This window comes from Oryza brachyantha, chromosome 9 (genome assembly GCF_000231095.2).
Source record: "Oryza brachyantha chromosome 9, ObraRS2, whole genome shotgun sequence".
Classification (NCBI taxonomy): domain Eukaryota; kingdom Viridiplantae; phylum Streptophyta; class Magnoliopsida; order Poales; family Poaceae; genus Oryza; species Oryza brachyantha.
This window is the reverse complement of record NC_023171.2, coordinates 2,375,108-2,387,983: the sequence shown is the minus strand read 5'-3', so window position 1 is coordinate 2,387,983 and position 12,876 is coordinate 2,375,108. Positions and strand designations below refer to the sequence as shown.

General features: G+C 38.4%; 1 protein-coding gene across 1 annotated transcript; it reads right to left on the bottom strand.

Moving 5' to 3' along the window:
- Nucleotides 1-211: 211 nt before the first annotated feature.
- On the bottom strand, nt 212-12,574 carry LOC102701656 (protein argonaute 16). Its single transcript, XM_015841020.1, has 23 exons — nt 12,488-12,574; nt 10,159-10,344; nt 9,855-10,057; nt 8,988-9,206; nt 8,750-8,886; nt 8,579-8,676; nt 8,394-8,491; nt 7,098-7,254; nt 6,875-6,991; nt 6,691-6,798; nt 6,551-6,613; nt 6,354-6,467; nt 6,093-6,258; nt 5,898-6,013; nt 5,654-5,791; nt 4,245-4,375; nt 4,010-4,075; nt 1,328-1,391; nt 1,137-1,248; nt 974-1,047; nt 712-806; nt 574-605; nt 212-485 (listed from the first exon to the last, which is right to left on the bottom strand). Exons 2-23 carry the CDS (start codon nt 10,342-10,344, stop codon nt 313-315), a joined length of 2,667 nt encoding a protein of 888 aa, XP_015696506.1. The 5' UTR covers nt 12,488-12,574; the 3' UTR covers nt 212-312.
- Between the last annotated feature and the right edge of the window lie 302 nt (nt 12,575-12,876).

The following is a 12,876-nucleotide window of genomic DNA, read 5'->3' as shown; positions in this document are numbered from 1 at the left end:
CCACTTCGATGTGGCAAAATTAAAAGTTTTTAGGACTCTAGTTTTAGACGACTCTTGAAGAATTGGATGATTTTTTAGCTTAATAATTTTTAGGATGTTCCTAATACATAAATTTTAGGACTCTAATTTTGGACATCTTTTGGAGATGCTCTAACAGAACTATACCATCCCCAAAATATTCCAAAAGAAAAAAAAGTACTGCTCCCTACTCAACCTAATGTCATGTCATATCTACTAAAAAAGTGCCTATGGTGTATTTGGTTCCTTAACAAAAAGGTCAGCCCTGCTGCACAACTGCTGACTAACACCACCTCAGCAAAAGAACATCGAACTGCAGACATCGGCATGCAGGCGCGGCAACTCTGGGACTGCTGCTCCTGATGACGAAGGGGCATCACTTCCAGAGGAAGTCTCAGCGAACTCCTCGAATTTCATGAACTGTCCCATCTGCGCTGCTGCGAGATGAGCATAACAGATCGGTGCCACTGGTAGAAGAGAACAACATTAATCAAATTGCAGATAATGTTCCTGAATGCAGAAAAAAGCAAATTAAGACCATGAATATCAACATACCAACAGATATTGCAGTGGTGCTCCTTTGGTACCTGCACAATCACAAAAAGAAAGAGATCAATAAAACAACTACACAAATACTATTATCTTTCCGACTTGCATATTCAAGAATAAACTAGGAAACTGTCATGTACTTACACATATGAAAGCGATAAAACTAGTTTCTGGAGGTCATCCGGCGAGAAACCAATCTCATCGAGAAGGACATGGTAATGGGTGGGCCTTGAGGTACCCTAAAATGGGCATACATTTTAGAATTTTCAGAATGCCAGCATACATATATAACACAAAAATGTACGGCACAAATAATTAGGCAATTGTTGGGTCACATGCACATCTGGTTTGAATCAATATAATGTCAGCAGAATCATTTCCAAATTTTTTGGTGAAGAAGACTTACTATAGGTCCAGCTTGAGCACACATATAGAAATCATACTGTCTTGGATGAACGATACCAGAATCTACAACAGTCCCTGTTCAGTGTTCACACACAGAACTTCATCAAAGCTACCAGGGGAAAATAGCCTCACATCAAATGTATTAAAACAGGACAGAACTGCACCTGGCGGAACATTGTCTGGAGCATTTTCTTGGAAAAGTTTTGTGTGGTGATTCTTTTGAGCAATAATCACTGTGAACTTAGGAATTGGCCCCTGATCCATATACTCGTATGCCTGTACAATGAAATTATTGTTAAAAACATTTACAAAGACCAATAATTTCTAAAACTAAATAAATGGTATAGCACGAGACCTTTATAATTTGATCAAGCTCAACATTCAGTACTTGACTAAATTGAGACTCGCTCACACCATCCCTGCATATATAGACCACATAAGGAAATAATCAAAGATTTCATCAGGCTACTGGATTATTCTTCGGCACAGAAACCTTTTGCATGTAAAACACTGGAAAACAACCAAGCAGAACAAGCTTGTTAATGATCAAAAAGTTTGGTTGCACGACACGTCATGCAAATGGAAAACTCAGCTTGGAGTTTTGCATACCAAATAAATTATTACATGCATGAGTTGAGTTCATATGTTGACACATGCAAGATGTCTGGATCCATACATTCACAAAATTACTATTATCAGGTATTAACAGGTATTTGAAAAATATGACGAACTGTATATCAGAAAGTCTACAGCGAGGAACTTACGAAATCTGAAATGCTATTGTGTCCCTTTCGATGAAGGCTAACTTATTTGTTCTTCTTGAGAAGAGGCACAAAGCAGAACTTTTATTCTTTTTGTATTAATACTAGTATAATGTTAGAGGTGTAGGCACAAGCAGCAGCTGCTAGACTCAATACTGAGTGAGCACAAATTGTGTTTTCAGTATTTCTGATAAGCACTTAGCAGCACATCACCTAAAACTAGCCACATTGTTATAGCCTATAGGATAGTATAATGGTAGCATAAAGATTACTGGGGTTGAGGTAGGAGAATTATCAGTAGATTGGTTGGAAGCAAGGAGGGAGAAGATTCAACAGGGAACAAGAAGGCAGCATGATAATGAGGGATTCAGATAGGTTGATTATTCACTGCTTAATCCCTCAGAATTATCCATAAGGAGGAGTAGGAGACTGACCTCACTAATAGGCCAAGAGGGGGTCTAATCTTCCAAATTCCTCATGGACAATACACCACTGTTGGATTTCATGTCTATCATGTTGCGATTTTCTTTTGTTGTGATGCTCAATTGAAGCAAGGGATAAACTACAGCTGCAAATGCCAGTGGAATGCATCCAACTGAAATTTCTAGAGCAAAATTTCCCTAAACGGCCATTTAGACCGTTTAAACGGTGTCTAAACGGTAGACGGAGGCAAACTGTCTCGTTTAGGGCCTAAAACAGTGATTTAAACGGGCCGACCGTTTAAATGCACCGAAACCATTTAAACGGGCTAAACGTATTTGGCCCGTTTAGACGGTGGGAGAGAGGAGTAAACACCGATTCGGCTAATGAAAATTTCGTAGCCCAGAACGCGTGTCGCGCTAGGCAGGGCGGGAGCCAAAAAAATTTACTGGTTGAGGGTTTTTGGACATGGAAGTTACATTTTCTTGGATGTTTCACATTTCAAGAGCAGAATAATGTATGCCTCATCTCATTGTCACATTGGATATTATTTTAGATCATGTATTTTTGTGCAAAAAGTAGAACCGTTTAATCCGTTTAAACGGTGTTTAATCCGTTTAAACGCTAGACAATGGGTAACCTCCCGACTAGCGTTTACCATTTAGGCTAACACTGTGCATACTTATATTTTTTCCAATTCTTTCTAAAAAAATCACTTTGATCACCATACATTAGTGTATCCTGATTAACATTAAAATAAAATAAATAGACAAGTTTAATTTTAGGGGCTTCCACAGTCCACAATATGTTTATTGGTTTTGCAAACATATGCAGACTATAAGATCCACATTTAAATGCATGTAATGACACAATGTTGGACATGTACTGAAAAAGAGTATTCAAATGAAAAGCTCTCTATATCCATGAATTAAAGACGATAAGGATAATGTTTGACATTTTGGGATGAAGTATTTGCTAACACCTACAAAATATTTGCAGAAGCTCTCCTGTTATTAATAGCAAAAACATAAAATCCGTCTTTGAAAAAATTATAAGAGCTCACACCAAATTAGTGCAAATTTCTTTAGTGGATGAACTCATCCAGGAAATTTGAACTTTAAGATCATTCCATTTGCTTGTTTAATGCTGCCAGGTCTACCAGTTCCATGAAATTGTTTTACATGTTTCAACAAATCCTACTCTGAACTCTACAACAAAGAAGGGTGACAGGGAAGAGGACTATTCACTACTCCCTCTGTTTCATATTGATCGTTTTGGCTAGCTTAGATTTTATCTATTGATCAATATATTTCTGATTCACTAGCATCCATATGAATCTAGGCAATGCTAGAAAGTCTTACACTATGAAACAAAGGTAGTAATTCTAAATCTTATGTGTATAGTAAAGAAAAAAAATGGTGCCTAAAATATACACATGACCACATTTTATCATTCCAGTCTGATTCAGTTCATGTGGAGACAAATGCAGCTATATGATACATTTTAGAATTTACAGTAGAATTAGGAGTAAAATATTAAACAAGCAAATGTAGCAATATCAACAAATACAATATAACATTAACTACCCCATTAGTTAACAGCTATTATAACATTAACTACCCCATTAGTTAACAGCTATTATGAGCATTTCCTTCTATCATTGACAAAACACAATTTCCATAATAAACAATGTACCCATCATCTCGTCATATTCTGGATAGTCTAGAATTGGCAAAAAGCCATGTTGAGCATAAAGGCATCAACACAGTTATCAAGTGTGATTAAAAAAATGAAGTATAGATCAGATTTTATGCAAACCAAAAGTAATAAGTAGATAATAATAAATTGATAAAGACCTGAAAATTATTATCTGCTTCGGCTTTCTTTGTTGACTGGTCTTGTAGAAGTCCAGTAGAAGTTCCCTGCAAAGCAAAGTTACATAAAATGAGCACGTTTATTCTTTGTCATCTAATACGCTCAGGCTATTTCCTGAGTAAGCAAACTTTAACATAATGTGCAACCATAGTACACCTAAAATAATATAAGGTGTGAACAGAAACAATATAGAGTAAGACGATTAGTTTAGAGCACCTTATTATGCCATCATCTTTTCCATCACCCAATGGCTTAAAAAGAGAATCAATCATCTCTACCTTTGGAGACTGGGTCCGGACAGATGCTCTGTAGCGTGATATCAGTGGCCAACATCTGGACCCAACAACCTGTAGCAAAATACAATTTTCATGACCAGTATCTAGCTAAATAAGCGATGCACAAGCTCTACTGCCACACAGGGGCCCCACAAGATGAAGATCCCTATATCCTACAAACTTAAACAATTGTCCCCCACTTAAGTGTTGCCTCTTGTCAATGAAAAAAGCAGCACCATCTCAATTGTTTTTAGCATTTGGATGATTGATCAAAGGTGCAAATAGTTTCTCTTCTCATGAAGCCACATCATCTCAATTATTTTCAGCGTTTGGATGATTAATCTAGGATGCAAAATGTACATCACAAAAGGTCAAACCTTCCAGCTGCAAAGTTACATCCACCTTTCACCTCATGTTTACCATTTTATCATGCCACTTCTCACAAGATGTGCAGGGTTTCCCTCTATCTCTATATTGTGTAGGACATATAGTATTGTTATGAAGTGCTAACTTAAAAAGACTTATCACTTTTCAACTAAGATCAGATTAACTTGGCAGGAGTTCTATGTTGAGCATCTATAAGGCCTTGTTCAGTTTGCAAATTTTTTTTGCAAAAACATCACATCGGATATACGGACACACATTTGAAGTATTAAACGTAGTCTAATTACAAAATAAATTACAGATTCCGCCAAGAAACTGCGAGACTAATCTTTTGAGCCTAATTAATCCGTCATTAGCACATGTAGGTTACTGTAGCACTTATGACTAATCACGTACTAATTAGGCTCAAAAGATTTGTCTCATGATTTCCCGTATAACTGTGTAATTAGTTTTAATGTTCATGTATATTTAATGCTCCATTTACGTGTCCAAAAATTCGACGTGATATTTTTGGAAAAACTTTATGGAAACTAAACAGGGCCTAAGTTTCCATTGTTCTCAAGTATTAGCTCATCTCTTTAACCTCCTAAGGTATTTCATGGCTTCATTATACTCATCAACAGTGCATATTGTGTAATAGAAGCAATTTTTAGACTTTGCTGCTTTTTAGTACAAAACAAAGGTCCTGTTGGGAACAGATCTATTTTTCTGGAGGTCCTAATGTTGACTGGTTTTTTTGTGGCATCATTAAGATAGTTACCATGCCGTAGCCCAAAATTTTAGCACAATGCCCCCTCAAATTTTCTGTGTTTCGCAATACTCACATGACAATTTTGGCACAGGCCTCCAAATTCTACAGTAAATCCTGCATCTATACTGGACAACATAATGTAGGGCCACTCAAGGATCGAAACAAACACATGTATTTGGTGGATGCAAGTAATGCAAAGAGGAAATAAGACATACCGCAGCAATTGATGGTATATCTGCTCGGCCTGGCGAACCATGTGAAACATCCATTCCCAAAATCAATGTGGGTGTTTGATTGACAATTGGAATCATATGGCGATGCTCCAATGAAAGCTTACAGTTCATTCCACCAAGCTAATAAACAGGAATAACAATCTTAGATAAGAATACATAATTCATGTGAGTAAGGTTGTTTGATCAAAATTGAAGGCACAATTGGAGAGAGAGGAAGTGTGTCCACCTTAGCATTGATTTTCAGAAGAACATTGGTGTAGTATTGATCATTCATCTTAGTGCTAGGAACAATGCATTGAGTGATAATACCCATCTCATGAAGGTTTTTCTTCTTCCATGGCCCTACAAAAAGATTAACGAGATTATATGAATATTGAAGAATACAAGGGAGGGAAGAAATATCAAATGCACAACGTATTACCATAGAGATCACAATTTTTCCTTTCTGGTAAAACACACAGCAGAAATTCAGGAGGACCAGGAAGGTTTGCTTTCACTTTTTCGAACATCCTTTCAACCCTTACAACAGGAGAACATCTCTTAGCTTGGCTATCCTCATCCACCAAGGTGAAAGGGCGTTCAATAATCTACACAAATATGTGATAAATTACATTGTCAAAGCACATCATTACAAGATAGGCTACATGGGTACTACTGCAATATAAGGAACACAAAAACATACAATGCCTTTAGTCCGTCCACAGTTTATCAGGTCTCTTGAGATCCGGCTCATGTCACACCGAGCAGAGAAATTAACAATTGCCCAACGCTCAATCTTGACAGGCTCAAATAGCCTCTGTAACAGTGGCCAAATGAAAAGGTTCAGCACAGAATGTTTTTGCTAGCAATATGTACCATTACCAGTAGCCAATAAATCACCTTGTTATTGTAGTTCCATCTTCCTCTGTTAGGAATGCAATCTTCACTATTTCCCACAACCAGCTGATACACATCAGAATAATCAGAGAGCTTGAGTCATATATATGAAAGGGAAAAAGGAGAAACAGGTTAGGTCTAACCGTTGGTGCAGACAAGACACGACCATCGACGCGAGTGAGTTGTTTCTCAATTTTAATGCCACAAGAAGATAAGATTGGATCATCATCATATCTATTGTTTTTTACAGCCTGAAAAGTGTATGTCAGTAACTCAAATGGAAAAACTGGAACCTATAGTGCTATTGACAGAATTCAATAAACCCACTTCAGTAACAACTCGCATGCGCTCTTGAGGTTTCTGACGTGATTTTTCAACCAAGGTTGATCTTTGTTGAGAAGAAAGTGCCTTTGTATATCTTTGAAGTGATACCATATTGCACAGCTGCACCCCAAAAACACACAAAAATGTGGACGTTAAGCACATTCAAAAACTAGAATTACCAGCCATAGTATGGAATGAATAGGCAAAAAGGGTTGGTGACAGTAACCTCAATTGGAACATAATTTGGGCGTTTTGGTTTTCCCACATCAAGACATGGCAGATAAGGCATTGTTAAATCCACCTGCTTGGACTTAAAATATTCTTGGACAGTAATTTCAACTGTTTGACCTTCATTGCTTCCATTTCGTACTTTCATGGGGAATCTGCAGATCAGTAAAGTGTGAAACCACTGATGAGCAGGATAAAGCAAAGCAAGCCCTGAAGCAGCACTTAGTAATAAACTACACCCTCCATCCCAAAATATAAGCATTTCTAGAATTCATATTTTGTATCACAATATAAGCATTTCTGCACTAGTTCCCATGATTTCATTTATTCCAATGATTCCTGAGCCAATCAGATGATTAGAAAGGGAATATAATCAGTTCAGATTTCAAAAATTGACCACCAGAGTGACTAAAAGGGAATCTTTTAAAATCTCCTCAGTCTATCTAAGCAACCTGGAAATGCTTAGATTTTGGAAAAGAGGTAGTACATGAATTGCTTCACGGCACTTCGATTGAAAAAATTTATAAACCATAAAGCATACTTCGGTTGAGGTAAACTTTTGTCAACAAAGAAAAAATCAGACTGCAGGATGTAGATTTGGATAGTATAGGATCTTTTTAGGGTAAAGCATATATTTGCTCCAGTTATACAAGTACTTTGCTATCAGTTTCAGATATGCAATCCTTTATGCAAGACGTGTACCAAAGAACACCACATAGAACGATATTTCAGTAACAAAACTACTATTTCTTTCATGGTCTCTGACAAGGACAATTTTTACATTACAAAATACATGAAAAATCTATGCAAATATTAACTTTTGGAGTATAGTCACATCATGTGACCAATGAAGATTCTATGAAGACAATATTGAGTACTACCTCCGTTCCGAAATAAGATCATTTTTCGTTTTTCCGTGTCCAATGTTTGACCATTCGTCTTATTTGAAAAAAATTTGCGATTAATATTTTTGTTTTTATTAGATGATAAAACATGAATAGTACTTTATGTGTGACTAATTTTTTTAAGTTTTTATACAAATTTTTCAAATAAGACGAATGGTTAAACGTTGGGCACGGAAAAACGAAAAATGATCTTATTTCGGGACGGAGGCAGTAAGATACAAACAATTGAATTTAATTCCTACAACAACTGAAAGGTAGGTTGGACAAACTAGTAACAGAGAAACCTGAATAATGCGAGGTAGATTACAATACAAAAATAAATGACCAGAACAGCAATAGCATCATTGACCAGGATCCTAGGAAGACATAATGCAGGAATAGAGACATACGTTTGTCTAGAGCAGGGTTCGTCACTCAGACCAATGATCTTGAACTCCATGTTATTGTGCATGGCTTTAACTCTCAGGTTTTTCAACATTTTCTTGGCCTGCAATATTTACAACAAAAAATTACAAACTTACTTCGCAGAAAAAAAATACTGGAATATCAGGGGGTGGTATGTACTATCATGTACCCTGGGCCAGTCAATATCTCTAATGTCTCTGACATTTTGATTTGTAAGGAGGAAATCAAAAACTGGTCCAGGAGTCACAATCATAGTGGTTGAAACATCTGTATAACACAAATGTGGTATCAGAATTTTCTACTTTGATCAAAATATGAAGGTCGACATCAGAATGCATACCCATGTTCAAAGATAAACCACCAATGGTAGTACGGAAACTCGAGTGGAGTCCACGACATCCACTAACACCACCAGTTAAATCAACTAAATTTCTAAAGTCATCACTGAAAAACGATTGTCTAACAAGCAGGCAACCTCTGGAGGACATACCAAAAATACAATCAGACTGAAGGGATCAATGGAGTTACAGGATTACAATTATTGGAACTGGCATTACAAAAAAAAAATAATAGCATACCGCTTTGCCTGTTGTTGCCTTAAGACAATATCAAGGACTCTCAGAGCGTCCTGAGCATGATCTGACTCGCTTCCCCGAAGGGCCAAAGCTACTGACTTCAGGGGAATCTTTGCTGCATAACTCATGGCCACTACAAATTTTTTTGCAAGATGTGCGCGCTTTGATCGCTTCTTGTCACCTTGACCAGGGCTTCCATGCCCTGGACTCCCACCAGCAGCTCTGAAGAAGAGATGAACTTTCAGTGGATGACATAGATTCAGTGTTGAAATTGTTTGTAAATAAAGTAACAAAAAATTGTCCTAAAAATATAGAACAGACAGTCACGGTTGGTGTTAAAAACTTGGATCTTACTGATAAAAGTCCCATTATGTGTTTCTGAAACAAAGAATATGCATGGCTACACCTCACAGCATTATTTTGAGAGAGAACATTTAGTGTTTCCATCGTCCTCCACGACACCAATTTTCAATGAAGAAAAGGCACAGCAAGCTAATCTAAAACAGATAAATAGCACTAATAATGGTTTCGCAAAAAGTCCAAATGAAACACTAGTAGAGAATTTGCAAGGTTACTTTAAACATAGAAGTGACATATAGCAATCTAAATAAACATCTAATAGATGATATTATTCGTTGCTAAGGCCAACCAAAGAGAACAAGCTGGAAATCACACGTCACCAACAAAATGAAAGACATATATTCCTCTAATGCTTTGAACCAAACAGTTCAAACTTCAAAGTAATGCCTGAATTTGGAAGAAAAACAGATCATGAAATGACAAAGGTACAATACAGACTTCACACAGTGATCAGCCATTACTAATATACCTCGCACTTTATATAGTTTTTACAATTGAATATATGTATACCTTGAAGATGTTTCCTCCAAGATAACAGTGAACTCAAAGTTGTTCTGTGGAAGAGGCCCCACAGTAAATAGACATTTTTCACCATCATACGCAAATTCCTTCCCAGCAAGCTCAGAACTGTATGTTTGCAACAGTTTATCCATGACCTTCCGGCCAATACCCTTGCCATCAATCACCTTATCATCCTCAGATTTGATGGAAACCTACAACATATTCGAAATAAGAAAATAACTTCAGAATAAAACACTGAGCATCAACAAAAGCAAGATGGAAACAAGTGAAGAAGTTCAGAAATGTCCATTACACAGTATTGGTAGAAAATCGCATCAATTCCACTAAGCTTCACAGTGAAGTGGTTTGAGAGAAGTTTGATTTGCTTTCCTTCATGGCCAAAGCTAGGTCGTGCAATAGGTACTCTCTTTACAGGATTATCCTTATGTACTTGAACAGTTCCATCTGTTTTGGCACCTGCACCTGTGCTATCGGACATCTGAATGAATTGTAACAGAACATTCAATTCAGTTAGTACTGCACTTACAGAAAAAGAACACAATATAAAGCACATCTAGTTTGTTCTTCTCATACAAAATATGTATGAAACTATGGGTGTCTGCGTCCTAATCAATTTCCTTTCATCTCTCATATTTTTTCAAAGGAATTAGGCAGAGCTGTGTTTTCCTCCTGATGAATTCAACACAAATAGAAACCACATTGTAAACTTCATAAATACACCAAAAACCTAACTTCCACTACGCCATTAGGAAAAGTATTTCTGATGCCAGCAGCTTACTTTTGCAAAATTATGTTTGATCAGCGATCTGATATTTTTGTGAAACAGGAGGCAGTAATTTCTACTGATTCATAAGAGAAAAGAGTTCAGAAAAAACATGCCAGGCCAAGGGATACCAGCTCACCCAGTGACAAAGGACACAGTGCAACATTTACAGCAATAGCCTACAGCAACAGAGCGAGTAAGTTGCTCAGCTGCACAGAGCTACAGCTACCGGAAAGCTAACATTCTATTTGCACTACCCAGTTAAAAGCCATTGGCTCATTCTAGATGACAAAGGAAATTATGCTAATTAAAACAAAATAAGGGCATAAAGTTGTCCCAAAATGAAGTAATTTCTACCGCTCTCCATTTGTCCCAAAACAAAGCTACTTTTCCCTCTTTTGCTAAAGCCCACTATTAATTAATTACTGAACGAAAGTTCAAGCAAGTAGAGAGAGCCATTTCAGGGCATTTCCACCGTAACATGAACACCTTTTGCTAAATTCATCTATTAATTAATCCAAAGTAAGATTAACACCTTTTACTAAAACCCTCTAAAATGGCAAGGTGTAAGAGCGAACACCAGCTTGAATCTGAGAGAACCAAAACAATTTCCACTAAAGCACATGAACTAGCAGATTCAAAACTAAAAAGCACGCACAGAAACGTCCGGAATTCGTTCTGTAGAAATGCACTGATGGTCAGAGGACTCCAAAATGCTAACCAATCGGATCAAAACCCCAGCAAATCCAAAAGAAACAAGTATTGAACATAAGCAACCAAATCATGAACAACTTCAAACCAATAGTAAGTGGGAAAGGATCAACCAAACAGAAATAGCAGTCGGCGGACAACAGCACGAGATTAGTCGCGACGCCTCATGATGGAGGCAGAAAGAAGTCAAATGGTTGTGGCGGTACAAATCCGCATACAGTCACCAGGAACAACACGAAGGGAAGAAACTACCCACCAATACGCGACCATACTAGCAACGAATTGCTCCTATGAAGCAATGAACGAATTATGAAACATTAAACAGTATCATGGTAATTACAAGCCAAGATTCGTTTGAAAAATAATAAATACATCCCCAACGCCCAAAATGGAAAAAATCGACTAGGACACTGGACGCGAGATTGTTGCATCTAAACTAAGAAGCAACCAGATATTTGATCACGATACAAAACCAGCAAAGAGCGAAAAAAATTCGAATCAATCAGAAGTGAACACAAAAGAAAAAGGTGGAATGTCAGAGCAATTCAAATTATGTATGTAAGGGCCAGCGAGCCAATCGAAAGGTGACGAAATGACCAAAATAGCAGCAGATTGAGCCACCAATTAAACCGCAAAAAACATATGGATTCTACCTCCGTAACCTCAATTAAAGTAAACACGAAACAAACAAAATAGCACGCAGCCGGCGAGATCGAAACTACTCCACTACATACAATGGCAGTGTCTGCGAGATGACACAAACGTCCGGAATCAAACAACCCAAAACCCCAAACCACGCACATTGCTCAGCCGAGGAAACCTCCCACACCCACGCACCCAAAACCTCTCAAAAACCCTATCAACTGTTCAACTCGAACAAAACCCCAGCCCAGCCCAGGGGGTCCAGACGAGAGAGACGAGCAGGAGCACCAGTGCTCTGATGAGACCACACAACCATCTCGAATCAAACTCCTCCGAATCCGAGCACCCCCACAATCCACCCGCATTTCCCAAACTTAACACGAAGAAGCATCCATCCAAAAACCCACACAACCTGATACGCACGAGTAAATCCAATCCAACAAGTAGAACCCACGAAGGCCATGAACCCAGCGAGGCGAGGCGAGACAAGCAGATTCGAACCCACCTTCTTAAGCTCACCAGGGGTAAGGCGGAGCCTACTCCTACCTCTTGTTCCCCCGCCTCCTCCCGCTTCGCTTCCCCTTCCTTCCTCTTGGCCTCTCCGCTCCGCTCTAGACGGGGAGGGAAAAGGAAAGAAAAAGGGGAACGAAATATTAAAAGATAGAGAGAGAAGGCAAACCGGACGAGGCGAGACGGAGCTTCCCTTCGGTCCATGAGCCATCGCTGTTTACTTCCGCTGCGGATCTGGATCGTAGGTTACATCATGGGACGGTTCAGATTGTTCGCTGCTCGGGACTAAAGTGTGGCTCGCACCGGAAATTCCACTTGGCGTGTGCGTGGGCGTGGGCGTGGGCGTGGGCGTGGGCGTGGGCCACGAAAGTGGTACACACGCGG